General features: G+C 44.6%; 1 protein-coding gene across 1 annotated transcript in view; it reads right to left on the bottom strand.

The window, feature by feature from the left end:
* Positions 1-5,733: 5,733 nt before the first annotated feature.
* The window catches only part of Fam124a (family with sequence similarity 124 member A), a 43,435-nt gene continuing 21,286 nt past the window's right edge, over positions 5,734-27,882 (bottom strand). The window contains exons 3-4 of the mRNA XM_048341431.1: positions 21,904-22,640; positions 5,734-8,042 (exon numbers count right to left, since the gene is read on the bottom strand). Coding sequence (XP_048197388.1) covers positions 7,260-8,042; positions 21,904-22,640 — 1,520 coding nt within the window. The 3' untranslated portion in view covers positions 5,734-7,259. The remainder of the gene's footprint in view (positions 8,043-21,903; positions 22,641-27,882) is intronic.

The following is a 27,882-nucleotide window of genomic DNA, read 5'->3' as shown; positions in this document are numbered from 1 at the left end:
TTTCTCTCTACTATGCTGTCTTGGGGCATTATTCTGGGATTTTGAATGTGAATAATGAGAAGAACGGGGGTGGGGTGGGGGGAACAACAACAACCGTGAACAGAACTGAGAAATCCAGGAGGAGGAAGAAAAGGGAGAGGGACTTCTCTGTGGTACATAATGGTGTATGATGCCTTGGTGTGTGCTAGTTTTGGGGCACAGGACAATTCTAAATCATGGTTATTTTGCAGGCAGCTGAAAATTTGGTTCTAGCCCACCAACCAAGTGTGACCCGATGTGGAAGAGGCCAGGTAAGCCTATAGGACAGGACAGGACAGGAAGGACAGATGCATGTGGAAGGTGCTCAAATCTGAGAGCAAAGGTGAGGTTAGACCTAGAACAGAATGTGACCAGCAGTTCCTTGGGAAGGTCACATGGGGTTAGGTCACAATCCCAACCAGGTGCCTGGGAGTACAGCCAGGCCACAGTGTCCAACAAGGGCAATGCTGGACAGAGGAAATAGTCTTGAGAAGCCGGAGTAGAGCTGTGAGCTCTGAAAGTAAACAAAGAAGCCAGCAAATCCCCACAGGTCTGCAGAAACAACTCAGACGATGGACTCAGACACAAATCTTAGAGCAAAACTAGGAGGAGTCTTCTGTTTCCCAAGTCAGTTCCCTATGCTCTGCCAGGTTGCATTTTCCATCTTATGACCACTGCCAAGACAAAAGCCCAGACTAGACCCATTCTACTCTTTACTATCTTCTTGATCATTAGCTCATCAGAATCAGACTCGTGATAAGAAGGGATCTTGAAGAGGAAATGGATAATTCTAGCCCTGGCTGACTGGGGGACCAGGTTAAATTTTTTAAATTTTATTCTATTTTTATTATCTTTAAGTCGTTGTACAAAGGAGTTGCCATTTAACAAAGGATTTTATGAATACAATGCATCTTGATCAGTGTCATCCTTTCAATATTCTTGCCCACCCCTCCCTTACCCACCCCTTCTCTTGCTCTTCTTAATTTTGTAGGGTATATATTGGATTCTTGATTGCATTTTCCTCCTCGTCTCCTCTTCATTTGTCCCTCTTTCCTCTTGATCCCACCCCACCCCTGTCAAGTGCCTACTTTCTGTTTTTTTTTTTAATTTTGATTTTGCCTTTCTGAGGAATTACACTATTTGAGATCTCCCTTGAATCCACCATACTTCATTTAATATATTTGTATACAGTTACATATTGCCCAACCTAGTTACTTAAATCTAGCTTCCACATATAAAGGAGAACATGCCTCCTTTGTGTCTCTGGGCCTGACTTACTTCACTTAACATAATTTTTTCCAGGTCTTTCCATTTCTTTCTAATGGGTAGGAAAATTCCATATATATCACATTTTCTTGATTCATTCATCCATTGAGAGGCATCTGGGTTAATTTCATGTCTTAGTTATGGTGAATAGTGCTGCAATAAACATGGTGAATTTTTGAGAGTAGAGCAATCCAAAGGGCTTGGAAGCATCCTGAAAGTCAGTATGGATCTGATTGTTGAGGCCAGAAATAAGAGGTGGATAAAAGTTGGCCAAATAGCACAGGATGGAAGTGACTCAGTAAGCAAGGTTTGGAAGTGAGGGGATGGGAACAGAGCAACCCATGGGAGGGTTTGGCCTAGGTCAGACTCCCAGAAGGCCAGAGGGGCAAATGCCTCAGGTTATTACAGATGGCAACAGGGAAATGGACAACTTTGGGCTGTAGGGTAGGCAGAGGAGTAGACCAGCAGTGCAGCAGGTTTCACAGGATGACGAATTGATGGGTCAAGAAGCAAGAGGAAAGTGGTTAGGGAAGGGAAGCTCAGAATTGGAGATTTGCAAGAAAGAGGTTTAGAATTATAATAAATCTCAGGGCCTGGCTTTGTGGGTGGTAGCTGGAAATGGAAGAGAAAACCAAGGAGGTGTGGGAGGTTAATGGACAGTGAGGTGATGAACACACATGGTTTCCTGGTGGATGAATTCTATCTGGAGATGGTAGAGAGGAGGTGGGAAGAGAACCGGTTGAAGCAAAAACCGTCTCTTCATAGGAATCTGGAAGGGCACAGCATGGCACCTGCTGGATAGATGATGGTCTGGCTATTCTTTAGGGAAAGAATAGAACATCAGAAAAGAAAGAAAGGGATATCAACATTATGAAGCAACCACAGGCAGTCTTGGGTCTGTTGTACAAATTACTTAATTAAAATTTCAAAATGACCCTCCAAATGAAGGCTGCCTGGCCCTATGTTATAGATGGTGAAGTCATGGCCCATAGAAATGAAATAACTCAGCCACAATGTGTCAGAGTTAGAGCTGGGAAGCAGATCTATTGGGTGCCAAAATTTGAGGCTGTGACTCTGAGGTGAATTGCATTCGTTCTACCAGGAAGATGCTGAAATGGATGGATAAACAGTAAATAATAAGAAGAAGAAGAATAATTCCTCAAGGGTGGTATGTTTGTCCTTTTCAATACCTAGCTCATTGTCTGATGCACAATGGGACACAGTAACTACTGGCTAAATGTTGCATGAATGACAATACGCAAATCTATTCAAAGCAATAAGGAAGAGGGAAGTTCCTCCTCCTCCTCCTCCTCCTCCTCCTCCTCCTCCTCCTCCTCCTCCTCCTCCTCCTCCTCCTCCTCCTCCTCCCCCTCCTCCTCCTCCTCCTCCTCCCCCTCCTCCTCCTCCTCCTCCTCCTCCCCCTCCACCTCCCCCCCTCTCCTTTTGCCAGTCCTGGAGCTTGAACTCAGAGCCTGGCCACTGTTCCTGAGCCTCTTTGTGCTCAAGGCTAGTGTTCTACAACTTGAGCCACCATTTCCAGCTTTTTCTGAGTGGTTTATTGGAGATATGAGTCTCATGGACTTTTCTGCCACAGCTGGCTTCGAAACATGATCCTCAGATCTCAGCCCCCTGAGCCTGGCTAAGGAAGAGTTTCTGACACTGGAATTCCTATCTCTTTTTAGGCATGTCATTGGAGGGTGGAGAGGATAAGGAGACTTATTTTACCTGAAAGCCTTTACTACATTGGAAGCCTTTTCTCAGCAGGAAGATAAGAAAATCAAAGTTAGCCTGGCAGCTGCAGAATGTGGAAAGCCAGCCACCTCTCCACCCCCACCAGGAGTTTCCTCCTCTCCCCACAGGGTGGCAGGTGGAGATCTGGGGATCATGTCCAGAGCATTTGGGGGTGAGTATCCTGTCCTCTAGATGTCATCCTTTTCATACTCCAAGTTGAAAAGCCACCAACTTGGACCAAGTTTTTTCTGCAGGGAAAATCTGTAATGAGTCTCCCTGGAGGAGAAGATACTTTTAGAAATCAGTTTTTTTGAAAAAAGTATTGAGGCAACTTAAATCACAATGAAATATGATTCTTTGATTTGAATGAGATCTACAGTTAATCACCTTTCCCTTTTCCCCCTGGCTTCTAGGACATTCAACTGCAACATTTAACTCCACTCTGTTCTTTAATCTTATTTGATATTTCTGTTCACATTATTTTATCTCACTGTAATTTAAGTCGTTTCAAGGCTCTTCAGAAGTAAACAAAATAGAAAAATGTAACTCAGGATAATAGAAGGAAGTCAAATGGAATCTTTTTGTGTTCTTTTTTTTTTTTTTCTTGAGGCTAGCACTCTGCCACTAGGCATAGCGCCACTTCTGGCTGTTTTCTATATATGTGGTGCTGGGGAATCAAACCCAGGGCTTCATGTATATGAGGCAAGCACTCTTGCCACTAGGCCATACCCCCAGCCCCAAGTGGAATCTTTTTGACGGGAAAGGGCAGTTACTGACCCTCCTGGACACAGTGACCACCAGGTGGCACCAAAGCCTTCTCATAGCCATCTTCAGTGACCCAATATGTCCTGGAAGTGTTTCTGTGCAGCGGCCATTTCTAGGATAGTGCCATATGCGTGGGTAGTTTGAATCCAGAGAATGGTAGAGATGAATTAAGGGGGTGGGCATGACTTTCACACACTCAAGATCAACACTGTTCACAATGGACAGGGCCTCTACCATCTGGAATGGGGCTGATGAGGGATCCAGACACTTGCAGGACTTTGTCCCAAATGGATGGGGAGGATGTCATCAGTCATGGTAGGAACATTCTGTCACCCAACATTCTAGTAGCTTGTGCCTGCAAGGAATATATCATTTCTAATTGTGGCATATCTTTGGACAATACTTTAAAGTAGAAAATGAGGTGCCTCTTTTCCTCCCTCCCTTTCTCCCTCCCCCCTCTCTCTCTTATGCTGGGATCAAACCCAGGACTTTGTGTGTGCTAGTCAGGCGCTCTACCACTGAATGACATTCCCAGTTCATTTCATTTCTTTCTTTCTCCCTCTCTTTCTTCCTCTCTCTTTTTATGACCAAAGGATGCTTTATTTCTCTTGTGAATATATAGACCTGAATGGGAGCTCTTGAAAGCTTGGTCACATTCTAAGCAAGACTTATTCTCTTTACATTAAAACATTATTTTCTTTTTGAGTTAAGATACCATTAGGTGTGAGGGGGTTTCACTGTGACATTTCCATACATGCACACAGCACATGTTGAACAAATTCACCCCTTTTGCCGTATTCATATTGCTCACCTGTTTTCATCTCCCCCTTTTCAAGCAGCATTTCGTGGCTTTCATTATGCTTAATATCTCTCAATCCTATTTGTGTGGCTTCCTTTCTCCCTTCCCTTTTCCACTGTCATCCCCAGGTATCCATGGTCCTTGTAGCTGTTCTTAAGCTCTTAGAATTCTGACTTTACGAATAGAGGAGGACTGACAGATTGGAGAATTCAGCCAGAGAAAGTACCAGGCCAGGAAAACACTTGCATGACTCTTGATTTCTTTGGGGGCTGAAGAATCAGCCATAGGTTCAAGGGTCTTTCTGCCAAAAGTAAGTACCCAGTCTCTGACATACCCCTGGACAGTGCCATCCAGTATGCCACTGTGAAGGCATTCCCCCCCTCCCTCCATGCTCCCACTGACTTTAATAGCTTGGGGCTCAAGCATGTGTCAACCCTCTCAGGATCACAAAAGGTTCATCATCCCATCCTCAATGGACCCACTGGGTTGGGCTCTAAAATGATCCTAATGAGGTGTACAAATATACTAAAATAGGAGTGCCATTAAGGATGAAGATGGGAGCCATTACCAGGCATCGGATCCACTCATGTTTGCCTCATTGACTTTTGCTACAGGTGCTCGATTCCCTGTTCTTTAGGCTTTATGCCGTCATCTCAATTCTTATTTTCCCTGATAACATTCACATGCTTCTTTTACCACCAGCTGTTGACTTTGAGTCACATATCTAGGAAGGAGGTGGGCTGCTGGCAGCTTTCTAAGAATCAGCCCTGGAGAAAGCATCTCCTTTCTGTTCTGAGCACTACAAGGGTTTGTCATCATGGCTTGGCCAAGGAGGCCCGTTGTCTTGGTATTTCAGCACAGCAGAAGTGGGAGCAGAACTTACAGTTCTGTTGTGGGCTAGAATCAGACACAGCTCCTGGACTGGCCAACTACCTCTGGGGCCAAATCTGGTCTACACTGCACTTGTGAATTAAGTTTTATTGCAACTCAGCCACTCCCACTTATTTACATTTTATTTGTCATGCCACAATGGAAGAAGAGACTGACAAAGATTAAAATGTTACTGACAAAGGTTAAAATGTTTATTGTCTAGCCCTTTTAGGAAAAGTTTGCTCACTCATGGCCTAGAATTTAGAAGAGACCATGTTTTTTACATTTATTTACATTGGAGGAGAATATTACAATTTCAAGTTCTGGGAAGTCCAGGGTGTTTGAGGCAGGATCTAAAGACCTTAACTGGCAGCTCAAGTCTGATGGCTGGTAGCAGCAGCCTGGAGGCCATGTGATATCTGATGTGAACACTGCCAGAGAAGAAAAGTGGGCCATAAGTAATTCAGGCAAGGAGCACCAGGCTGAAAAATGAACAATGCAGGTCCGCATTGCTTTTCTGCAAAGATTAAATAGCATCAGAGACAGCTTGGCATTGCCCCTGATGCTTGCACTTGGCATTGCTGATGTGGCAGTTGTAAACATATCCTTACTGGGAGATTTAAATGCCATTCACAGGGAGGCAGAATAGGTCAACAGACAGGAAAAGCCAATGTTGGGATAAAGCACCAGCTTTAATTAAGGCTCCCGTGTCCACATGAAGGCTAGCAGGGAAGCAGTGTTTGCTCAGAACGAGTATTTTGGGTGGCTTCCCACTTTGGGGGAAGGGAGACACTCGCTCATCTGTGCAATCAAAAGAAAAAAACACCAGCTGAAAGATTCCAAGTTATTAAAAACACGAAGAACACAGGAGATCCATATGTATTTCTTCAAAAAAGAAAACAGTGTAAAATGTGGCTTTTGTCATTCACAGAGCTGTGGATGTGGTCCTTGGATTGTGCTTTTGAAAGTGGAAGAGTCTGCAGAAGCCAGTGTAATCATGATGCTTCACATCCTATTATACTTTATCTCCAAAGAACGTGTCTGCCTGGGCGAGCCACATTAGCCCTGACAGCGGACTGATCTTCTGCAACCCATCATTCATGACAGTGGATGTGTTGTTGAAAAAGTATTTGCAAATCTAGGTTTGAGAAGTGAAATCGTAATTTAAGTGCACCAGGCATCTGTGACTCATGCTGAATTCTTCAAAGCATATTAGCCACTTTGGTCCAAATTCAGATTTTCATATATTGCAGGGGTTTCTGTAGTCTTATGTAAGTTGACAGCCATCTTAAGCTGCTTGTTCGCTCTAAGCAAGGCTTGCAAATTTCTAGGGCCATTTTCTTGCAGTCATGTAAATCTATGGGGGGCAGGGGAAATCAAATAAGATGTACATTCTGTCATTGTGCATGGATAACTCTTACAAGTCACTCCCTCTCTATCTCACATTCAACATTTTGGCTTTAATTGTTTCACTTTCACAGTATGAAAAATTTGCCAAATCAGCTCTGGCTGACCAGTTTTCTTTTCATCTCAAATAACTATACAAAACATTTAAATTGTATACTGGAATATTCAAATATATTTTAGGTCTTAAGTTGGTGGAGTACTTATTTGCATAGAAATGTCAGTATTTTCCCACCCTACCCCTAGAAATATACTGTCTGGGCTAAGGATATGTGGCAGGGCATATGTGCGACTAAGCTCCTGGAAACGGATTAACATGTTCCAGACTGACCTGGGAACCTGGTCTGAGAACACTGGGGAACCTGAGCCCGTGTGTCTGAGTTTGTGTTTGGAAGACAAGCCATGTTCAGATGTAGAACTCCTCCATGTCAGCCAGTGCTGGGGGTGGTGGTATATCTACGTCAGCCCTCGTACTTTTTGGGGTGTCAGAAGGGAGCTGTGTGGGCGAATCTCTGAGAGACGAAGCACTGGAAGCTGTGGGAACAGTGATGGCTGTCTCTGAGGAGCTGGGAGACCCTTTGGTGAAGAAGGGAAGGGGACCCCATGAAGATTCTGGGGTCGTCCCGCTGGCTACAGGCAAAGGTCTTTCTTCTCTGGGACCTTTGTGTGCTGGCCTGTGGCTGCTGTATCTCTCAGAAGGGAGGGAGGTTTCCACCGAGCTGCAGAATGTACTTGGGGCAGAATAGGCTGAGACCACAGATAGGTCGGAGGAGGACAGCCGCAGGCCTGTGTCCACATCTGTCTCCTGGGCCCCCTCTAAGTCATCAACGGAGAAGAGATGACCAGGGTTCCCCTCTGAGGCCCTGTGCCCTGGGGCATCAATGTTTGAAAACCACTGTGGTGGGGCTGAAGAGGCTGGGGAGGGGCCTTGGGTGGGCAAACAAAACAAGGACTTGCTTCTCTGGAAAGACCAGGGAGGGCTAGGGGCACTGCTGGCTAGTCTGGCACATTCTTGCTGGTGCCCAGGAGGCAAACTCCTCCGGCTGGGCACCAGGAATGGGGTTGGCTGGCTGATGCCCGGTGAGCGGATTGGTGCAGTGGTGGTAGGTGAAGGCGTTGAATGGGGCTTCTTCTCATAGGAGTGGTGTGCTCTGTTGGGTTTGGTGAACTTCCTGTGCAATCTCTGTGCCTGTGAAGGGAGAAGGTAGAGTTCATTAGTCAGGAGATTGGCTCTTCAATGTTGCATGAAAACACTGTCAATCAGTGGAAACTGCCAGCCAGATCTCAGCAATAAAACACTACCAGGAATTTTGTTCTTCAAGGACAGAAGCAATGAGGAGGAGTCTGGGGCAGACAGTCTGAGGACATGCCACCTCTGAGGTGGGGAGAGGCAGGCAGGTCTGCGCAGGAACAGATTAGCAAAAATAGGGGGAGGGAGTATTGGCTGTAGGGTTTATGCTTTTCCTCAACCGCGGCATTGCTCCCCCTGTAGACGGTGTTTGGAAGTGTTACTGGCAGGAAGAGGAAGATGACTTCTCCAGGGGGATGGGTTCCCTAGGACACAGTCTTTCTGGTAGCCCATGGTTCAGGGTGAAGGGCTCTCAGGAGATTAGCATTAGTTCACTTGCTGTTAGGAACTACTGATTCCTCTCCATAGTCTGCTTTTTTTGAAATTCGATATAGGAAAGGGAATTGGCTGAGTTCAGATGAATCCCGAGGCTGGTGGTGGGCGAGCAGTTTCACCCGTTAACTTGGTGCCCTCATTGCTTACCCACACCCGCCATAGCCCACGTTGCAGCCCTCCAGGCCGCTGCTTCTGCGATACAGAACCGGGCCTTTCTCTTCTCACACACCAATCTACTTATTTGTTTCTCTCTGATTTTCTCATTGACCTATGTCCATGCCTATAGGCCAACCTTCCAGTACAACATTTTAATTAAATAATGGGTCTGAGGATAATAGATCTAGCTTTAGATAGAACCAGATCATTTGACGCGTGAATCATGAAATACTGAAAGGATTTTTCCCTGAGGTATTCAAAGGGACATTTCTATCTAAAGTCACTGGCATTCAACAACAAACACTCGTGCGTCCCTCTGTCAAATGGGTTTTCCCATAGTCATGCAGGAGCTTCAGCTCAATGTGACACACACATACACATGGAGGATCTGGGTTACAGAGGGGGGAACTATGGGGGGGGGGAGAGCCTGTTTTTTTACCACATGGAATTTCTACTCTATTGAAAGGAAGTAAGAGCCTACATGCTGTGAAGACAAGATCCTAAAGGACACTGAGTAAAGACCATGTTTGCCCAGGGCACAGTGGAGGTGGCTGACAGGCATGCCTTGGAGAAAGGGCAACTGTGCTCCTAGAGGTTGGCACGAGTGGAGGTGAATGCCGAGGACAGACTCCAGAACCAGCAGAAGCTGGGGGCAGAGTCTGGGCTGGCTGGCATCCAAATACTTGAAAAGCAGTGATGGAAGGTCAGGTTAGGAATCCAGAATAACGCCATGTTGGTCAAAGAAGTCTTGATCATGTGAGTAAACAATCCATGAACTTATTTTTCTGAGAATGTCAGAGTCTTACGTTTCTTCTGTAACTATTCCTTTTATTGATTTCCAAGATCATTTTTGCCTCATTCTAAAACTCTTAATCTTATAGATAATAATGGATTTATTCTTTCCAATACAGAGGACCTTTTATGCAAAGCATCTCAGATGTGATTAGGCCTTGAATGGATGTTAAAGATAGGCTAAGACATTGATCTCCTCCATGGTCTTTGGTACCATGACCATATGAAAAAGACCCAGAGAGCAGGCACAGTTAACTTTGATAAGACAAGGTCTTAGACTCTAATAATTAACAACACATCATTCAAATACAATAATGTGAGCCATGCAGGAGGGAAGACAAAGCTTGCTTTAGTAAGTCATGGCTGGATAGTTATCTTGGAAGCTGGAAGGTGTGAGTTGGCTGGAGGGCCAGATGTCCCAGCCAGGAAGGGCACTGAGGCACAGGAGCAGCCACGAAAGTAGGGCCGGGGGCATGAATCAGAGCAAGGGTGGGAGGGGGGATCCTGATGATTCTAAACTGGGTCCTGAATCACATGCAAATACAGGATACCAGCATTGCATCTGGAAGACTTTATAGCAAGATGGCGGCAGGCAGAGGGGTGAAGAAGAACAAGTTAGATGTAGGCAGAGAGGCCATTGAGAAGATATGGCAGTTGTTTTTCATTTATTAAGATCCAGGACAAAGAAGCTACATTTGTAGTTAGTCACGTGAGGATCTTCTCTACTCCTATGAATTCTTTGGCTGGCATTTCTTTCCACACTCTTAGCCTCTGTATTCTGTTGGTTTGTTGTTCTCGTATCTTGTTACTCTCTGTCTTCAGGTTTTAAAATGCCACTATCCTGTATTTGCGTGTGAGTCAGGACTTGGTGTGATGAACTCTTTTAGAATCTTCAGGATTCTAGCATAATGAAAATCCCAAGTTCTCGTTAGGGTGGCTTAATGAACTAAAGGTGAGGAGCAGCAAGTAAGGTCTCTGAGAGCCTATGTCATGATCTTTAAGGAGTATAAGGTGATGTGTTCAGTGCAGGGGGTAACTGGGCAAGGTATGGTTGTTCTCACATGCCACAGCCTATTGTCACCCTGGAACTGGTGAAAACAGCTCCAGACTTCACAGGGGTCCTGTGAGATGAGGGGTGCTTATGTTCCTCTTGGGGTATGACTCATTCTCCAGGTCTGGCTGCTCTGTTCCATTGTCCCCAGGACTCTCAGCTCTGCCCTGTAACTCACCTGTCCTGTTCCCATTAATGTATGTTCCACAAAGCTCTGTGTCCTGGAGTCTGCCCCTAGAGTCTGGCCTGCAACAGGAGTTGGGGCATAACTAGAAAGTCACTCCTTTGTGATGGGGTAAGGGGCAGTACTGGAAGGCCCAGGTGTCACAGCTGAGTGCTTGTAGGGGAGACCAACAATTTCTACAGTCCTTTAAGCTTGGATGAATAAGAGAGAAACCAGTCGTGAGCCTGTTGGGGAAGGAGGTGGCTTTGGGCTGGAAAGGCGACAATTCTTCTGGGTGTTCTCATATCACATGCTTGTTAATAAAGGTATGCCACGTTGTTATTTCTGTCTCTTATTAGAGAACATGTCCTCAATGAGGACGTTTAAGGCTGACTCTGCATGGAACAGGAAGTCAGTGGGCCATTGGGTTCTGCTTCATGCGATGCTCAAGGTGTTAAGGTTTCCACGCAAGGAACTGCTAGGGGATGCCTCAGTGTTTCCATTGTCAAGGAGAAGGGAAGTGTCAAATTGAACTAAAAATCAGGCATGACTGGCAGAAGATGACTATTTTGTGGTATAGCAGAGATTTTCATGACTAATTGTTGAACAAACACCTCCCTGGACCCTGGATTTTACTGCATGGTGAGGGCAGGGGGCGAGAGAAACCCTGTATTCTGCTACCCTCAGTCTTTTCCACTGGCAGTGCCCATGTGCACAGTGGAGGTGCCTGCAGGGTGAGTAGAATTTAGAGCTGGCACAGTTCTATGGATTAATCATGGATGTTCTGGGGCAGGAGCTGGAGGGAGGGCGGCTGCACAGCCTCCCCATCTGGCCTCCATCTGGACCCAGGGCCAATGCACATTTACGATCTGTTTGGAGCTTACCTGGTGCTATTCCTCTGACTGACTGCCCAGTGGCAGAGGGGTCCCTAAAAGCAAAGTCTTATCTAACCTGAGATAACTCACATAGGCAAAGGATGGAGTTTCTTTATGTCCATTCCCCTGAGGGTGGCTCTGTTTCCTGCCTCTCTTGTTTGCTGGACTGGGAACGTTAGAGGCTGAGGATGAATCATGGCAGATGTTTTCAGGGACTCTCCCCCAGAAGACATTCCCAGAGTGAAACAAGAGCCTCTGCCTTCCTCCCATTGCTTTCGGCTTCCAGGGGCCTCCAAGTGACAGCAGCAGTGGCATAAAGTCAGCTTTCTTTTCTTCCCTCTGAAGCATTCCAAACCAGGTACCCGCTGGAGTCCAGGAGTTCCTTTTGCTGCTATTTAAGGAACTTATGCAAAGGAACAGAGTTGCATATGCATAAATTCATCTGCCTATGGCAACCAGCCAAGGGATCTGGTAATGGTCATTAGAACAATGGGAATTTAGCAGTGGACCTGGGAGCTCCTCCTGCAACTGTGAGCATTACACACTGTGCCTAGGGGAGGGGAATGGGTCTGCAACACCATCAGGCCAAGGATCTTTCACAAGGGCCTGGCTGTTAAGAGGCTCGTTCCTGGGCACATGGTAGGATCTTTTCATCTTAAATCACCAGTAGAGGATGACTTTGCTCCTTCTCTAGGAGCTCCAGTGGTCTTCCTGAGTTGTTAAGGTCATGGTGTTCTCCTCCTCCCTCACCCTAATTGCAACTAAGGACATTTCCTCTTGTTCTGCCCTTGACTGAAAGAAGACCTATGTGGCACCGTCTCCAGTTTACTGAGCCAGCAATGAATCCAGGAGATTGAGTGGTAGGTTCACATGAGAAGTCAGATGCTTGTTCTGAAGCAAAACATTACACGTTGCCTCTTCCTTCACTCTGCTCTGCAATGTTTTCAAGTAAGTACTTGTTAAGGATGCTGCCCACAGGCAAAGCCTATGGTACCTTGAATTGTAAGGAGTCTGGGGGAATCTGAAAGAGATTCAGTTTAACCTAAGATTCCTCTCACGCAGAACAGCTGAGACTGGACAGTTCTCTGCTGGGAAGTGCTGTCCTGTGCAGACATTGCTAAACGTCCATAAGTAGGCTACAGGAAACACACTGAGAGGAAAAATGTGCAGGCTGACTTTGAACCATGATCCTCAGATCTCAGCTTCATGAGTAGCTAGGATAACAGGCATGAGCCACCAACATCCAGCTTTTGTGAACTGTTGTTACATTTGGGTTATCCTCAAGCTATGACTCCTGACCTCAGACTCCAAGGAGCTAGGATTACAAGCAAGAGTCACTGCGTTCTGCTTGCTTTGGAAAATTTGCACTTAGAAAGCTAGTGGAAGAGGTGATGCCAGCATGTAAAAATAGAGTTTTCATCTTTGTTTTACCTCACTCTCTGCTAATTCAGTTAGTGTTTATCTATGACTTCCGTCTTTTTATATAGTTACTTTGTATAAGGCACACTTGTATAAGGCTCAACTTAACCTGTGTGGAAAATCACACAGATAATGGAAAATCTGTGGATGAAGTTTCCTCTGCCATGTTCACTCTCCACAATTTTTTTTTTTTACTTTGCCTTCTGAAAGGACCTGTTTTCCTAACAAAGCTTACTTTTTGTTCTCGAGCCTCATCAGCTCTAACCATGTCTGTGGCTCTCAAAAGTGTGCTCTTGCAGGAGTATCTGTTAACTCACTTAAAACTGAGATGACTGAATGCATTTGTAACATGAATGCCAGAAACACAAGGCTACCTACATCACTGGAGATCAACTGACTGCCCCAGAACAAAGGTCCCAGTGGAACAAAAGCCCCATCCAGCCCAGCTCAGAACACAGGGACGTCATTGCCATTGTAGGTTCTCAAAAGTAAAGACAGGTCTATTTTTTTTTCCATAAAGCTGCCTGATTGGGAAAGGTGTTGATTGCTGAGATTGGTCTTGAAATTACAATACTGTACTCAGCAGACAGTGGAGACCAGCATCTGAATACCCTACTCTAATAATCACTCAGGGAACATGTCAGAACTCACTTTCACTAGGATCCACAAAGCAGTCACCATTGCAGCACAAGGTACTCTTCTGGCTGGAATTCTGGGTGGGCTTTATGAGGTGGTAAAATGCAATTGAAAACTTTAAGTAACAATAACTTTAAAATTCCATCGTGGAATAGCACTAGTCAAGACAGACACACAGGAAAAGTAGGACTTAGAGACAGGAGACCTGGATAGATGTTCATTGATGTTAAGGTGTCACTGAAGTAGTTAGCAACTTCATCAAGACAAGGTGGGAAATGAGTCTCTTTACAGGCTGTGAACAACGAATCATCTCCGGTTTGCACTTGCAGAGATGGCAACAACCTGATAGGAGGTCAGTTTCCTGCTTACCTGAACAGGTACCAGCGATTTCAACCTGCAGGCTATACAAGGGCTGGAGGATAGATCTGGGTCTGGCCTTACCAGGAGATACAGAAGCCCTTCAAGAGGGTGAGCCAGGTCCCCATACCCCTGGGAATGACAGAGCCCCGAGTAAGTAAGACCTCTCTGGGAACACAGTGGATTAGAATGGCCCCCAGCATAGCCACTGACCCCTAACTCTCCCTGTTCAGTAACTAGGTCCTCTTCTATCATTATGTGGACAGCCTTAGACTGGCTGTGGCTAGAATTCAGTTGATCCTCTTATATTCAGGGTGAGGTGCTACATTCTCAATTAAGATTCTAGAGTACTGATGTAGGTTTCCTGGTCTGCTTTTGAAAAAATTAAAGCAACTTTTTTTTTTTTAAGGGTAGGGTATTTGCCTAGCATATGTAAGACTCTGGGTTCAATCTCGAGAAGTGAAAAAAATAACCCCAACAAGTCAATTAGTTATCTGCTTCAAGCCCATTCATCTTAAACATTGATTTCAACTCACTTATTTTATTATTCAATTAATAAATCTCGACATGCTAACAATTATTTTAAAGGGGATTTAGTATTTATTTATAAGGGTTATGTGTGATGGTGAATAACTGTAATCCCAGCTACTCATGTAGTAGAGTTAGGATTATAGTCAGTGATCGACCTGGGCAAAAGTGAGAAACTCTGTCTGAGAAAACAAGAACTAAAAGCAAGAGAACTGGGGCCATGGCTCAAGTGGTAGAATGCTTGCTTAGCAAGTGTGAGGCCCTAAGTTCAATTCCCCAAACAAAAACAATTCCCAAATGTCTTTACACTTTCCTCCCCTCCCCTCTTCCCTCCTCTTCCCTCCCCTCCCCTTCCTTCCTTCTAGTTTTTTTTGGGGGGTGGGGTGGGTGCTGGGGATGTAACTTCAGGCTTTGCAAAGACTAGGCAACTGCTCCACCACTAAGCCATAATATCCTCAGCTCCTTGATTATCTTTAAAAGTAGATTAGTGGTCTTGTAGTAAGCACTGGGGCTTGAACTCAGGGACTTGAACTTTCTAGGCAGCCACTCTACTACTTGAACCATTCTTCCACCTAAAAGTTTTCAGATAAAACTACTCATTTAAATCTAATCAATTAAACATATAAAGAAGCAAACAGTAAGCCCTCTTAAAACTTTGCATGTTGCATATCACTGACTAGAACTTTACTTCTTTAGTCCTCAAAAGTATAAATCTAAGGGCTGGGTGTAGAGGTACACACAGATAATCCCAGCTACTCAGGAGGTAGAGGTAAGAGGCTCAATCACCGAGGCAAAATTAGAGAAACCTTATCTGAGAAACAAAGAACAAAGAAAAAAATGTACAAATCTAAATCACTCCTAAGCCTCATTTAACACTGTAATAACAAGACTGACCTCTAGTTTTAAAATGCCAAAATTTCCAAAACACGACAAAGACTTAAACTACCAAACATGAACAAATTGTTTCTGAAACACACACAGGAATGTTAATATTATGGGTTTTGTTTACTATAGTCATTTTAGTTTTCGTTGTAAATATTTCTGAGCTTAGTGTCCACCGCAGGGACAGTTATGTCATTTTACAGAGGTTTGGGTTTTTTTTTTCTTCTCAATGACTTGAGTAGCTGAGAGGCATCCAACAAAGAAAAAGGAGCACCCCTGTTGATGGCCACTTTAATGGGCACCCCAGAACTGAAAGGGTGGCTCATGTGGCCTATCTCCCTGCGCCTACACCAGTATCTGATCCCACTCTGCTGACAGATTTCTGCAATGTCCTCGTAGTTGGGGACACTTTCTATGACTGATTCTTTGGCTTTTTTTTTTTCTGATATTTATGCAATCAGTGGGATTCTACATCTTTCCCAGGACGGTAGCTTCGGCATCCCTCTGACAGCCTGGTGTTCTTGGCCTTCTGGAAGAGAGGACAGAGGCCACGGGATTGCCCAGTTGTTTGAAATGTTCCACTCAAGAACAGCACTAGAGGAAGACATTTTCTTTCTCAATTCCAGTTCCTGGATGCCAGTGTGACACCGAGTACACAGAACCCGGCATAGTGTGCTGGTCGTACCATTGTGAGTGGGGGAGGAGACTCTCCACCAAAAACTGCCAGGAAGGGAACACTGTAGCTGACCACAGCTGACCAGGGCTGAATATTACACTTAGACCAGGGCTTAGATGGATTTTAAAAAGCTTCTTGTCATTACCAACAAAATTACTTTTACCATTTACATTTTGTCTAAATGTCTTTTAGGTCAGGAAAGGACAAGACTCAAGAAAGAAAAGAAAAAGAAAGAGAAAGAGAGGAAAAGAGAGAGAGGGAGAGGAAGAAAGCTATGTGAGAAGAAACCTGTGCAACCCATAGAAAATGAACAAGTCAATAGCCTTATGATTTACGTGTGGCTTTGGCCTTGTATTTTGGGGTATTTTGTTTGGCTTTTTAAAAGAGAGTCTAAGGGATAAAAATCTACTTGTGATACCTATAACAAATGTATCAGATAAGCAACACTCTGGGATCAGAGAAAAAGTATCCAGACATGAGATTTTTTTTGCCAGTCCTGGGGTTTGGACTCAGGGCCTGACACTGTCTCTGGTTTCTTTTTGCTCAAGGCTAGCACTCTACCTCCTGAGCCACAGCACCATTTCTGGCTTTTCTGTTTATGTGGTGCTAAGGAATTGAACCCAGGGCTTTGTGCAGGCAAGCACTCTACCACTAAGCCACATTCCCAGCCCCCAGACATGGGATTTTGAAAATACAAAAATATAAAATAGTGTACATTAACATACTTAGATGCTTAATGTATACTATGTAAAAGGAGAAAAATGAGCTCAGTGCTGCTAGTAACTCATGCCTGTAATCCTAGTTACTCAGAGGCTGAAATTGGAGGATTCAGTCTAAGTAGAAAAGTCCATAAGGCTCTTATTTCCAATTAACTATCAGAAAATCAGAAATCGAGTTGTGGCTCAAGTGGTAGAGTACTGGCCTTGAGTGAAAAAGCAAAGGGTGGTGCCTAGAGTTAAGTTCTAGTACTGGCACACCAAACCAAACCAAACCAAACACCACTCTCATCCACCCCCCCCAAAAAAAAACATAGAAGAGTGAACTTGAAAAAATAAATATCATCATCTCTTCCAAAGGAAGTTTATCTAGATGTTTCCAGAAGGGTTGGCTTGTATTATCAAGAGATCTTGGAAGATGAAGACATTTCTTGCTTATTAAAATAACTACATATCCTTCAGCTTTGATGGTTTAATAAATGGGGTTTTGATAAACAGAATCAACTTCACATTATAACTTTTAGAAGGTATATTGAATCCATTTTCCCCTATTGCTTCTCTTAACATCATAAATTATTTTTATTGCCTCTTGTTTATTATCTGCCTCCCCCTGCTAGAAGATTATTTTACTGGGAAGGGACTTCTATCTAGAAGCACACGGGCATTCTATAATTGGCTGCATGAGTAACCAGTTAGGCAAGAGGTTAATTCCTCATGGTGTAAAGATTACAGGTGTGTGTGATGCCAGCAATGACCATAATGATTGGTTACAGTAGCAGACACTGTGGTAGGATGTGTCTTGTTGCTAAGCATCAGTCTGAAGGCCATGTGCATAGTGGCAGCCAGGGCCCCATGGGAGCAGGGACCAAGGAACACAGCCACACAGGAGGCAGTCTTTTGTCTGGAGTAAGTGGCCATGTGTTTTAGAATGACAACATTCAAGCGTTTCATTCTTGCCACTTGTTCTCTACTTCCTGACAGTTTTGCAACTTACAGCATTCTTACTGGGAAGTCCCTGGTCAGTGTGGCTCATAACAGAGTTTGTCACCTTCTGAGATTTGGTTGTTAGGTTCTGCCACAAGCAAACACCTGTGCATGCGTTCTCAGGGTACACTGAACTGGCTCTAGGTTTGGACAGATGGGATCCTCATAAGTAATGTACATAATACCTTGAGGTTATTATGCTTAATAGAAGGAGCCAGTCACAAAAATGGTAAACAGATTCTGCTTATTGAGATACCTAGAGCCCTCAATATCAGAAAGACAGTAAACAGAATGATTATTTCCAGGGCTGGGGAAATGGGCAATAGCTAATAGGTAATAGGTATAGTCTCAGCGACTCTGTTTCTGCGTGTGTGTGCACATGGTATGTGTGTGTGTATGTGTGTGTGTTTGTGTGTGTACCAGTCTTGGGGCTTGAACTCAGGGTCTAGGCTCTGTCCCTGAGATCCTGAGCTTTATCATTTAAGGAGAGTACTCTACCAACTGGAGATAAGAGTCTCCTGGACTTTCCTGCCTAGGCTGGCTTCGAACCACAATCCTCAGATCTCAGCTCCTGAATAGCTAGGATTATAAGTGTGAGCCACTTGTACCCAGCTTCAGGAATAACATTTAAAATTTCAATCTTAAAGCCACATGTGGCAAGTGGCTACCACTGGTCCACTCATTCTAGAAAGTACCTAGTTCCCGAGAAGAATTTTGGATATCACACTTGGATGAATTCATTGTCTGCCAATATTTGCTTTCTGCTTCAAGCTGTTCAGTGTCTAATTGCTTTTATTAATCTTCCTGAAAAGTCTTTGTCCGCCATTTTAAATTTACTTTATTTTTAAAATGTGAGATCTACTTCCTCCTTATTCTTTTTTTTTTGGCCAGTCCTGGGCCTTGAACTCAGGGCCTGAGCACTGTCCCTGGCTTCCTTTTGCTCAAGGCTAGCACTCTGCCACTTGAGCCACAGCACCACTTCTGGCCATTTTCTGTATATGTGGTGCTGGGGAATTGAACCCAGGGCCTCATGTATACGAGGCAAGCTCTCTTGCCACTAGGCCATATCCCCGGCCCTGAGATCTACTTATAACTACAAAAATGAGAGATAACATTCCCAATCTTCTTTTCTTTGTTTCCCCTTTTATTTGCCATCCTGGGGCTTGAACTCTGGGCCTGGGCTCTGTCTCTGAGCTTCTTTTGCTCAAGGTTAGCACTCTACCATTTGAGCCACATCGCCACTTCTGGCTTTTTCTGTTTATGTGGTACTGAGGAATCAAACCCAGGGCTTCATGCATGTTAGGCAGGCACTCTACCACTAAACCACATTCCCAGCCCCCAATATTTTTTGTTTTTTTTGTTTTTGACTGCATATCTCCCTGTTTCTCTCTCATACCACAGAATAAGATGTGGGTTGGAGTGAGGGGAGGCTAAGGAAAGGAGGCTCGGTGAGGGCAGAGGCCTCTGTTTTGTTTCTTTAGTTGAGTGCTGTTTCCACAGGTGTTCATATTGTGAAAATTCGTTGAGCTCTATGTTATGACTTGTGTACTTTTCTGTACATATACTGTTCATAGTTTCCCTCAATAAGCATAAATAAACACATATAAAGAAAACATACTGTGTTCTAAGCACAGGATCAGTTTAGTTTTGTGGGATGTGGGAAGCCTCATGAAACAGAGTCTGGGACTCTGCAAAGCTGTAGTTAAGCATCATCATGCATGAATGCAAAGCTCTAAGTGCATTTTCCAGAGTGTTCACAGGCACCTTCTCACCAGCCTCTTATACTTCTCTAGAAGCCATGCAAGGCCAGAAAGGGAGGAGAGATAAGTTTCTTTCCACCTTATTAGATCTTAGCAAAATACTTCTCCTAATTTTTCTGATGAGATGAGTACCTTCCAGGAAAAAAAAAATCAGAGCCTTTCTCCTGCAGAGGAGGAAGAGTTCTCGGATACATGGAATGTAAAGTCATTGGGGGTGGGTTAGGGTAAGAAAGTAAAATATAGTCTGTATTTTAACAAGGCCAAGAAAAACTCCTCAATCAAGATTTTCTTCAATGACTGCATCTAACAAGAACAAAGTACTTGCTTTAAGAATGTGAGTTGAATATCATTTTAAATGTACATATTATAAATATCTGTAACCAAATCATTTGAAGGCTTAATAAATTTTTAACAAAGTTTGTACTTTTTTTTATGAAAGTTACTAGTAATGCTTTATTTACTAAGTAGTGCAATGAATTTTTATTTTTAATCCCTGTGCCCAGTTTTGGAGTTGAGAGGGTTGTTGGTAATAAATGTATGACGTACACTTAAAAAAAAAAAAAGAATGTGAGTTGAAAGTGGATCTAGGATACATATACTGCTAAAGAATATGTGGCCACAAGGAAATCTCTCCAATGCCCTGCCCTTGTGATCTGAATATGTTAATTTTTCTGAAGGCTGAAATACAGATTTTTACTTTGACAAGGAACTGCAATAGATGGATGGGGTCTAACTCACAGTAGAATAGAAGCTGTCCCCAGCAGCCATGCAGAGATATTTAAATGACCCTAATCAAGAATGAGGGACTATTTGTCACTTCTGTGCACACCACTGCTTTAAACAAAGGTCTGTGCTTCTGACTCGTAAATGTAAATCATTTTTCTTATCCTTTCATGGATCCCTCAAACTAAAAATTATCACCTATATATAGACTTAATAGCCATTTGCATGTGGATCTTTTGTTGAAATGTTCTTTTAGTGTTTCCTTGAGCAGAGCCCAGGCCAAAGCTTCACACTTTCTTCTTTCATTGTGTTATTGGAAAGATCAAGAGAGGGGGAAAAATTCCTCTCATTACTGCAAAATGGAAGGAATCAGTTCAGAAATAATCATATGTACTTTGTCTTTTAGTATAAACACCATCCCTTGCATTTCTTTAACTTTTACTTAGTGCCACTCTTTTATATTTTGCATAAAGAATTTAGCACTCTTCAATGCAGAGGAAAGTTGTTCTGATATTTCAAAGGGGATTGTGGAGCAAACATAAGCTTTCAGTTCATTCAATAAGAAAGTAATATTCCTTAGCTTCTTCAAAAGGAAGTCTGAAAATGATCTAGTCCCTGTGAATGGGCATCTCTAGGTGACCCTTCTTACTTGAGTAACACAGCTTAGCTGTACTCTAAGACCAGTGTGTGACATGTGCTAAATTCTCATTTCCTCTCATGATAGGGGAATTACAATTCTCATGTTAAAGTGCAAACCAGCAGCCACTGAAAATTCACCTCTCGATTCCAGCAACTACAACCATCAACTTTATAAACAATGTCCCTTAATTATAGTGGATATCTCTTGTTGGATAACCAAACATGAAACTTAGAATGCCAGAAATTGAGCCAAATATAATTAAAGCCATATCCACCTAGAACTAAGGTACTTGTGAATTCAAGAAGGTCTGGTTGGAAAGCAACTGCTCTCCTAACAGGTGATGAATGACAGGAGCAGGGCTTCTTTTAATTCCATGCCCAATTTTGAATTGGGTGTAGTGAATTGCCTTTGATCAGTTTAGGACACACCTTTAAAGGATGCAGAAGTAGGCCTGCAGTGCTGCAAGGTGTTAGCAAGGAAGGATGGGGCCAGTCCACGATCCTTAAAATGTGTGCACTTTCCCAGCTGAGTGAGTCTAGACGCATCCTTCAGTCCTTCACAGGTTCAGGAGGGAGTCATTTTGCAAGTGGTCACAGAATCTTATAACCAACCTTCTCTTTTGGTGAAGGTGGACAGAGAGGAGGCAGGGGAGGTGCCAGAGGCCAGGGGACGCCCTCTGGAACACACAGATCATCTTCCTCTATGGAATGTCAATGTTGTTTATAACTTTCGAACACATGGGGCTTCCCTGAAGTTTGTTTGAAGGAGTGAACAGTATGTGGGTTAAAAAACAACAACAAAAAACCTCCCAAGCTCCAGGAAGTCGACCAAGGACTCTAAAAGAGATGTCTCGGTTTAGGGCAACTGGTCTCTCTCTCTCTCTCTCTCTCTCTCTCTCTCTCTCTCACACACACACACACACACACACACACACACACACACACACCGTCCCTCGGCCAATTCGTGGTCCCGTTAACAGTTGGAGGTCTCTAGCAGAACTGACTGGCTTTGCCCTTTAGAACAACAGACAGACAGACAGACAGACAGACAGACATTTTCCCCAGATACCTGCAGAAGGATCTTGTTGCCGTCATGGTCCTCGGTCTGCCAGCGCCCCTCACTGATGGGGCTGCAGGGGTTGGGCAAGAGCGGCACCAGCTCACCAATGTCCTTCACCCGGAACTCTAGCACGGAGGAGTCGGTGGGCACTGGGTTCTGGTCGCAGGGCAGTCTTTTGAGGGAGAACTGAATATCCACATCCAGATTGGAGAAAATGGGGAAGATGCAGAAGTCGGCTTTCTTCTGGCTGGGGCTGCGGCGCAGGATCAGCTCGTAGAGCCGGAGGCTGTCTGCATAGTTGTCGTGGCGACAGTAGATGGTGAAGCGCACGATCTCCTTGCCATAGTGCACGGGCCTGATGGCCCACAGTGGGGTTCCGGGGGCCAGTGTGAAGTAATCCTGGCTGCAGGGCAGATAGGGCAGGAACCGGCCATGCACGCGCTCCGTGTGGTGGTGGCGCCAGGGTGGGCGCTGCAGCATGCGGTGCAGCTGCAGGATCTGCTCCTCGCCATACTCCTCCTGCAGAAACAGCACCACGGCCAGCGCGGGCTGCGCGTCCTTGGGGGGCTTCCGCCGCCTGTGCCGGCCAGCCCGTCGTTCTGACACCCGGAATAGCGGGAGGTCCGGGTGGATCCACGCCAGCACCTTGTCGATGGCCTCCTGCAGCGGCTGGGACTCTCCAGGGTCCGAGATGATGTGGATGCTCACCAGGAAAGGGTCTTGCGCCTCCTCCACGGAAAGCTCACCTGGGAGAGCACATAAGAATGGATGAATGGACCTTATTCTGGATGGATGGATGGATGAATGATGGGTGGATGGATGGGTAAATGATGGATGGATAGGTAAATGATGGATGGATGGATAAATGATGGATAAACAGATGAATGGAATGATGGCTACTATTTAGTAGAACAGTGATGGCAAGTAGTATCAAGGCAGGAAAAGAAGCCAAATTCTAACTGAACTGAACTCATGATCTGTTATTATTACTTTTTTTTTCTGATCCTCAATTCACTTGCAAAAACTGCATCCAGAGAGAAAAGAGCGATGACTAGGCATGGTTTCCATTCTAGAAAACATTAGGAGATTTTTGCTCTATACTTTATCAGGTTGAGTGTACTTCTGATCAGACAGCATGAAGTCAAGGACACTGACAGGGAAGGGACAACTGGCCAAGGAAAGAAGATACTGCGGGATTCCTGCAGGCCATTTAGGATTTCCAGAAATCATGGCAGTGCCTTTCTCTACAAGCCTCCCCTCTCTCTATTGCTGTTTCTTTTCTGGTCTGCTTGTTTCATTGGCCTATTTAGTTCATCCACTGAACAGACTCTTAGTGGCTCTTCCTATTTCACCATGGGCAAGATATGTGTACACATTGAGGGACAAGGGAGATGTGTGCTTGCCTTCTGAAATTCACTCTAATTGACAAGTGAGTGGTCCTACCCAGGGATCCCCCATAGTGTGAGGTCCTGGACTTTGCTGCTAGAGACAAAGGGAAGAATATGTCAGGGACAAGTGTGGAATTCTTACTGGGGTATGATTAGGGTGTGAGGAAAACCTAGAGCCCCTACCCATAACTGCTTAGATAAATCTGTCTTTGGTGCCTCTTGTTAGTCCCCATCCACCCAGAATCTCATGCATCCTACTGGGCTGGTTACCTCCCAATGCTCTCTGTTAGGACATCTAGAAGCTTCTAATGCCAAGTGTGAAGCTGACTAATACTTTCTCCTGGGGTGACAGAGTTTACGGGTGTCTATAATTCTAGCTAGTCAGGAGGCTGAGATCTGAGAATATCAATTTTGACCCAACCTGGGAAGAGACTCTTACTTCTTAATTATCCAGCAAAAGCTGGAACCAGAGGCTCAAGAGCAGGTAGAATGATTTTATCTGTCACCACTCTCTCTTTTAATCCCTCTGGTTGAACATATATTCCTGCAGTCATATGCATTAAATTTGAGCATGATGCAATTTGATTGACTTTATGAGACCAAATGAATCAGCAACTCTTTTCCCTAGGCACTTGTAACAAGGCTGTCTGAGGGAGAAACCATGTGACCATGGGGCTGAAGGTAAATGGTATCTGACTTAGAATAGCCTTAAAGGGGAGAGGTCACTGTAGGAAGCGGGAGACTGTTGATAAGGCACAGTACTGTGCAAAAAGAAGTCCATTTAAACTGGGCACCAGTGGATTATGTCTGTAATCCTAGCTACTCAGGAAGCTGAGATCTGAGGATCCAGATTTGAAGCCAGCCTAGGCAGGATTATCTCCAATTAATCACAGAAAAATTGGGAAGTGGTGCTATGGCTCAGGTGGTAGCCTTTCATAAAAGAACTCAGGGGCAGCACCCATGCCCTGAGTTCAAGTCCCAGGATGAGAGTGTGGGGAGGGGACGAAGGGTGAGGGAGGGGAAGGAGTCTATTTAGAGGTAGTGTTAAGTAGCCTTGAAGCACAGAAAGGATGGGACTGGAAAACGGGACTGGAGCCCAGTTCTTCAGCAAAACTGGGTCGGTTAATAGGATCAAGGGAAGGAGGAAGCTGACGGTAAGCAAAGAAAGGACTTAAAGGATTAGTGAAGAGTCCAGACAAGGGATGACAAGGACCTGACACCATTTCCTTTACCAGTTCTAGCTACCAGTACTAATCTGTGTCCCTGCTGTCTGCATGTGATTTTATGGCTTTTATTCCTAAAGTGAGATGTAGCCCCCTATCCTTTGACATTGGATTAGGTTACACACCTAGGCTTGGCCAGTGGGATGTGAGCAGTAACATGTGACAAGTGGTAAAGTACCAGTGGAGCAAGCAAGATGAGCAAGTGTGAGAGTCTGAGTTCAAGTCCCAACACCAACAAAGAAAAAAATAATACTCCACAGGTTCCACTCAGAGATGCACTGGCAGCCAGGCACCCAGAGGGGCAATGTCAGCCAGCAAACATCTTTTCTCAGGGTTCTACCTGGATGAGCCTGTTTAATCCTTGTAAAATTCCAGAAGATTTTTTTTTTTTTTTTTTTTTGCCAGTCCTGGGGCTTGGACTCAGGGCCTGAGCACTGTCCCTAGCTTCTTTTTGCTCAAGGCTAGCACTCTGCCACTTGAGCCACAGTGCCACTTCTGGCCATTTTCTATATATGTGGTGCTGGGGAATTGAACCCAGGGCTTCATGTATACGAGGCAAGCACTCTTGCCACTAGGCCATATTCCCAGCCCTCCAGAAGAATTTTGTCTTTCCTTACGAAAACAGAGAATCAAGGCACAGACAGGCCAAGTCATCTGCCAAGGCTACAGAGATCAAGAGGCTGAACATTCCTTCCCACCTTCACGGTCCTACAGCCCATACTCTGCCTCATCCATTTCCCAGCAGAAGAATCAGCTGCCACTCTTCTCCAAGCCTTGCCACGTTCCTGTCACCATGTTTGTCTATCTCTACAGCTGCCCTCGTTCTGTCTGGGGGCTGTCGTCCCTGCCACTAGTGAATAACTTTCTGTTTCTGACACCCTTTTATGTTCCTTTCCTGGGCCCTGAGTGTCCCAGGAAGAATCTGCTAGAGACCAACCCCTGTTGGTTTATGCTCAAGTCTTTCCATCTCAGTCCTTCCCTGGAGGGCAACGCAAACAGGCTGACATCATAGGTGGGTGCAGTAGGGGAAGAAAAGCAGTGACCCTTAGAAAGCTGGTGGCTGGGCAGGGAGAGCCCTGCCTGGGCGTGAAGTGGGGAATATAGCATCCAAGTGTCCCAAACAGAGTTGTCAGGGCACTGAGCCTTGTGTCACCTAGAGAGATCACATAAAAGTTTCCCAGAGAGCAGAACAAAAGCCGATTGAAGACTGTATGGATGAATGAGTATCAACAACTCTGCCAGGGCAGGCTGCCCAACCTGGGAGCAGGGGCTGAGCTGAAAGGCATCCCACCAGACTTCAGCATGCCTGGTGGTTTGGGATGCAGCCAGAAGCAAACAAGCAGGGAAGGAAAAGCCTAGCTCCCAACATGCCCTTTGCACTGCATGAACCCAAGGAACCGAAAGTGGTTAAAATCCTGCCCAGGCAGAACTCAAGAGAATGGACAGTATGCTTCAGCCATTGCTAGCCTGTGATGTGACCCAGAAGTACAGAGACTCCAAGAACCACAGATCTCAACTACAAACTGTCATCGGCTGCTAGGGTTACATGCACCCCAGAGAATCCGCCTCTGGTGCTGCACAGGGAAGCAAGTATTTGAGGGGAAGGAGAGAAAATGTGAATAATTAATTGTCACAAAAAGCCTGTAGGCCTCCCTGGAGATGACGTGTCCACGGGGTGTGCTCTGCCTTTATCATATCTATTACCCGTCTTCTCCAAGGTCTCAGTGAGCACCTGTTCAGCTAGGGAGAAACCTAGGCCAGACATAACCCAGGTACAGGAGAGACCCTCCCCGGGCTACTTAGAGGTGGGAGCTGGTCACATGGCTTGATATGTTTGTGCATCTCGAAAGGAAGACTTTTTCCCAAGTAGTTATGGATTAGAGTCTCCTTTAATGACACAAAACAGCACAAGGTTTTAGAAAAGTGAGGCACACTCAGACCTTCTACAGTCAAGAAAGTGCACAATTATGCACAATAATTATTTGCTTATTACCTATTACATAGATGTATAAATATTTGGTACATTTATCTCATGTAATTGTTGACACAATGCTATAATATAGGCATACTCTCCACCTCAAAGTTGAGGTGTCAGCTGACTTGTTCAAAGCCACTTAGCTTGCAAAGGGCAAGAACTCTCTAGGCCCAAATCTGTCTGAACCCCAAGTCTCTCAACCAGTATGTTATGTCACCTCCTAAGCCTATACTGTTCTTATAGTCAGCTTGTTGTTTTTTTTGCCCCAAGCCTTAGCTTGCTTAGCTGGGGCTCTGAATCCATGGCTTGGTTCCTGCAACTTATTTGGATGGGTGACCCTGCTGAGAATGAACTGACCATTTCTCAGGGGATATACTAAGTCTTGACTACTACAGACAAGTGGTCAGGGGACCCCAATCCTCTGCCTGTTGAAAGACTGCCAGATGCCTCTTAGGAAGCTGAGAGCTGCCAGCACAAGAGGCCCTCACTCTCATTGCCAATCTCTGCAGCCCAGGGCTCCATGTCAGCCCAGCCCATACTGTTTCCCACCATGACATCCCTACCAGACTCCTGTGTCTCCAAAGCACCTACTTCTTGGTTGTGAGCATGGCCAGCTAAAGGTAAAACAGACTGTCTGGACTAGTTTCATGATATGACAAGCCCAGATTCCTTTTCTAGAATTTGTATTGTTGTTGTTAAGCAGTTGTACAATTCCATAAATCAGGTTATGAGTACAATGCTTCTTGGTCAATGTTACCTCTTCTTTCATTCTCCCTTATTTTCCTTTTCTTGTTCTTAACCTCATGTTATATAGTTCATTTTTTACATAATGTACATTGAATATAATGACATTTGCTCCCTCCTCCCTCCATTCCTGACCCTCTTTGTCCTCCCTGCCCCCCCACCACCAAAAAATGTTTCCACTTCCTGTATTTGTTTTGATAAACAGTACTTTAGATATCAGGGGAATTACACCCTAAGTATTCACCCCCTTTAGTCAATTTGTTTTTATGTAGATATATTGAGCCTTCTATATGTTATATGTAAGCATAATTGTTTTTAGATCTAGCTTCTACCTATAGGAGAGAAAATGTGCCGTTTGTCTCTCTGAGCCTGACTTACTTCACTTACCATGATTTGTTCTAGAATTTTTGCACAACCACTGATATCACTGTCTTTTATCTAGCTTGTCCCTGACATTTTGTAATTCAGTTATGATCATTTATATTACCAAGGAGTGTTTATTGAGAACTTAATATGTGCAAACACTATCCTATACAAAGGTGAATCGACAGCTTCTGCCTTTGTAGGGTTTATACTCTGGTAGGGAAGACAGATAATAAATAAGTTATGAGATGAACTGGGGAAGTTACACATATCTGGGAAAACACGTGTTCAGTGT

The sequence above is a fragment of the Perognathus longimembris genome, chromosome 3 (assembly GCF_023159225.1).
Source record: "Perognathus longimembris pacificus isolate PPM17 chromosome 3, ASM2315922v1, whole genome shotgun sequence".
In the NCBI taxonomy this organism is placed as follows: domain Eukaryota; kingdom Metazoa; phylum Chordata; class Mammalia; order Rodentia; family Heteromyidae; genus Perognathus; species Perognathus longimembris.
Note: the sequence above shows the minus strand (reverse complement) of the source record. Positions and strands in the feature narration are given on the sequence as shown.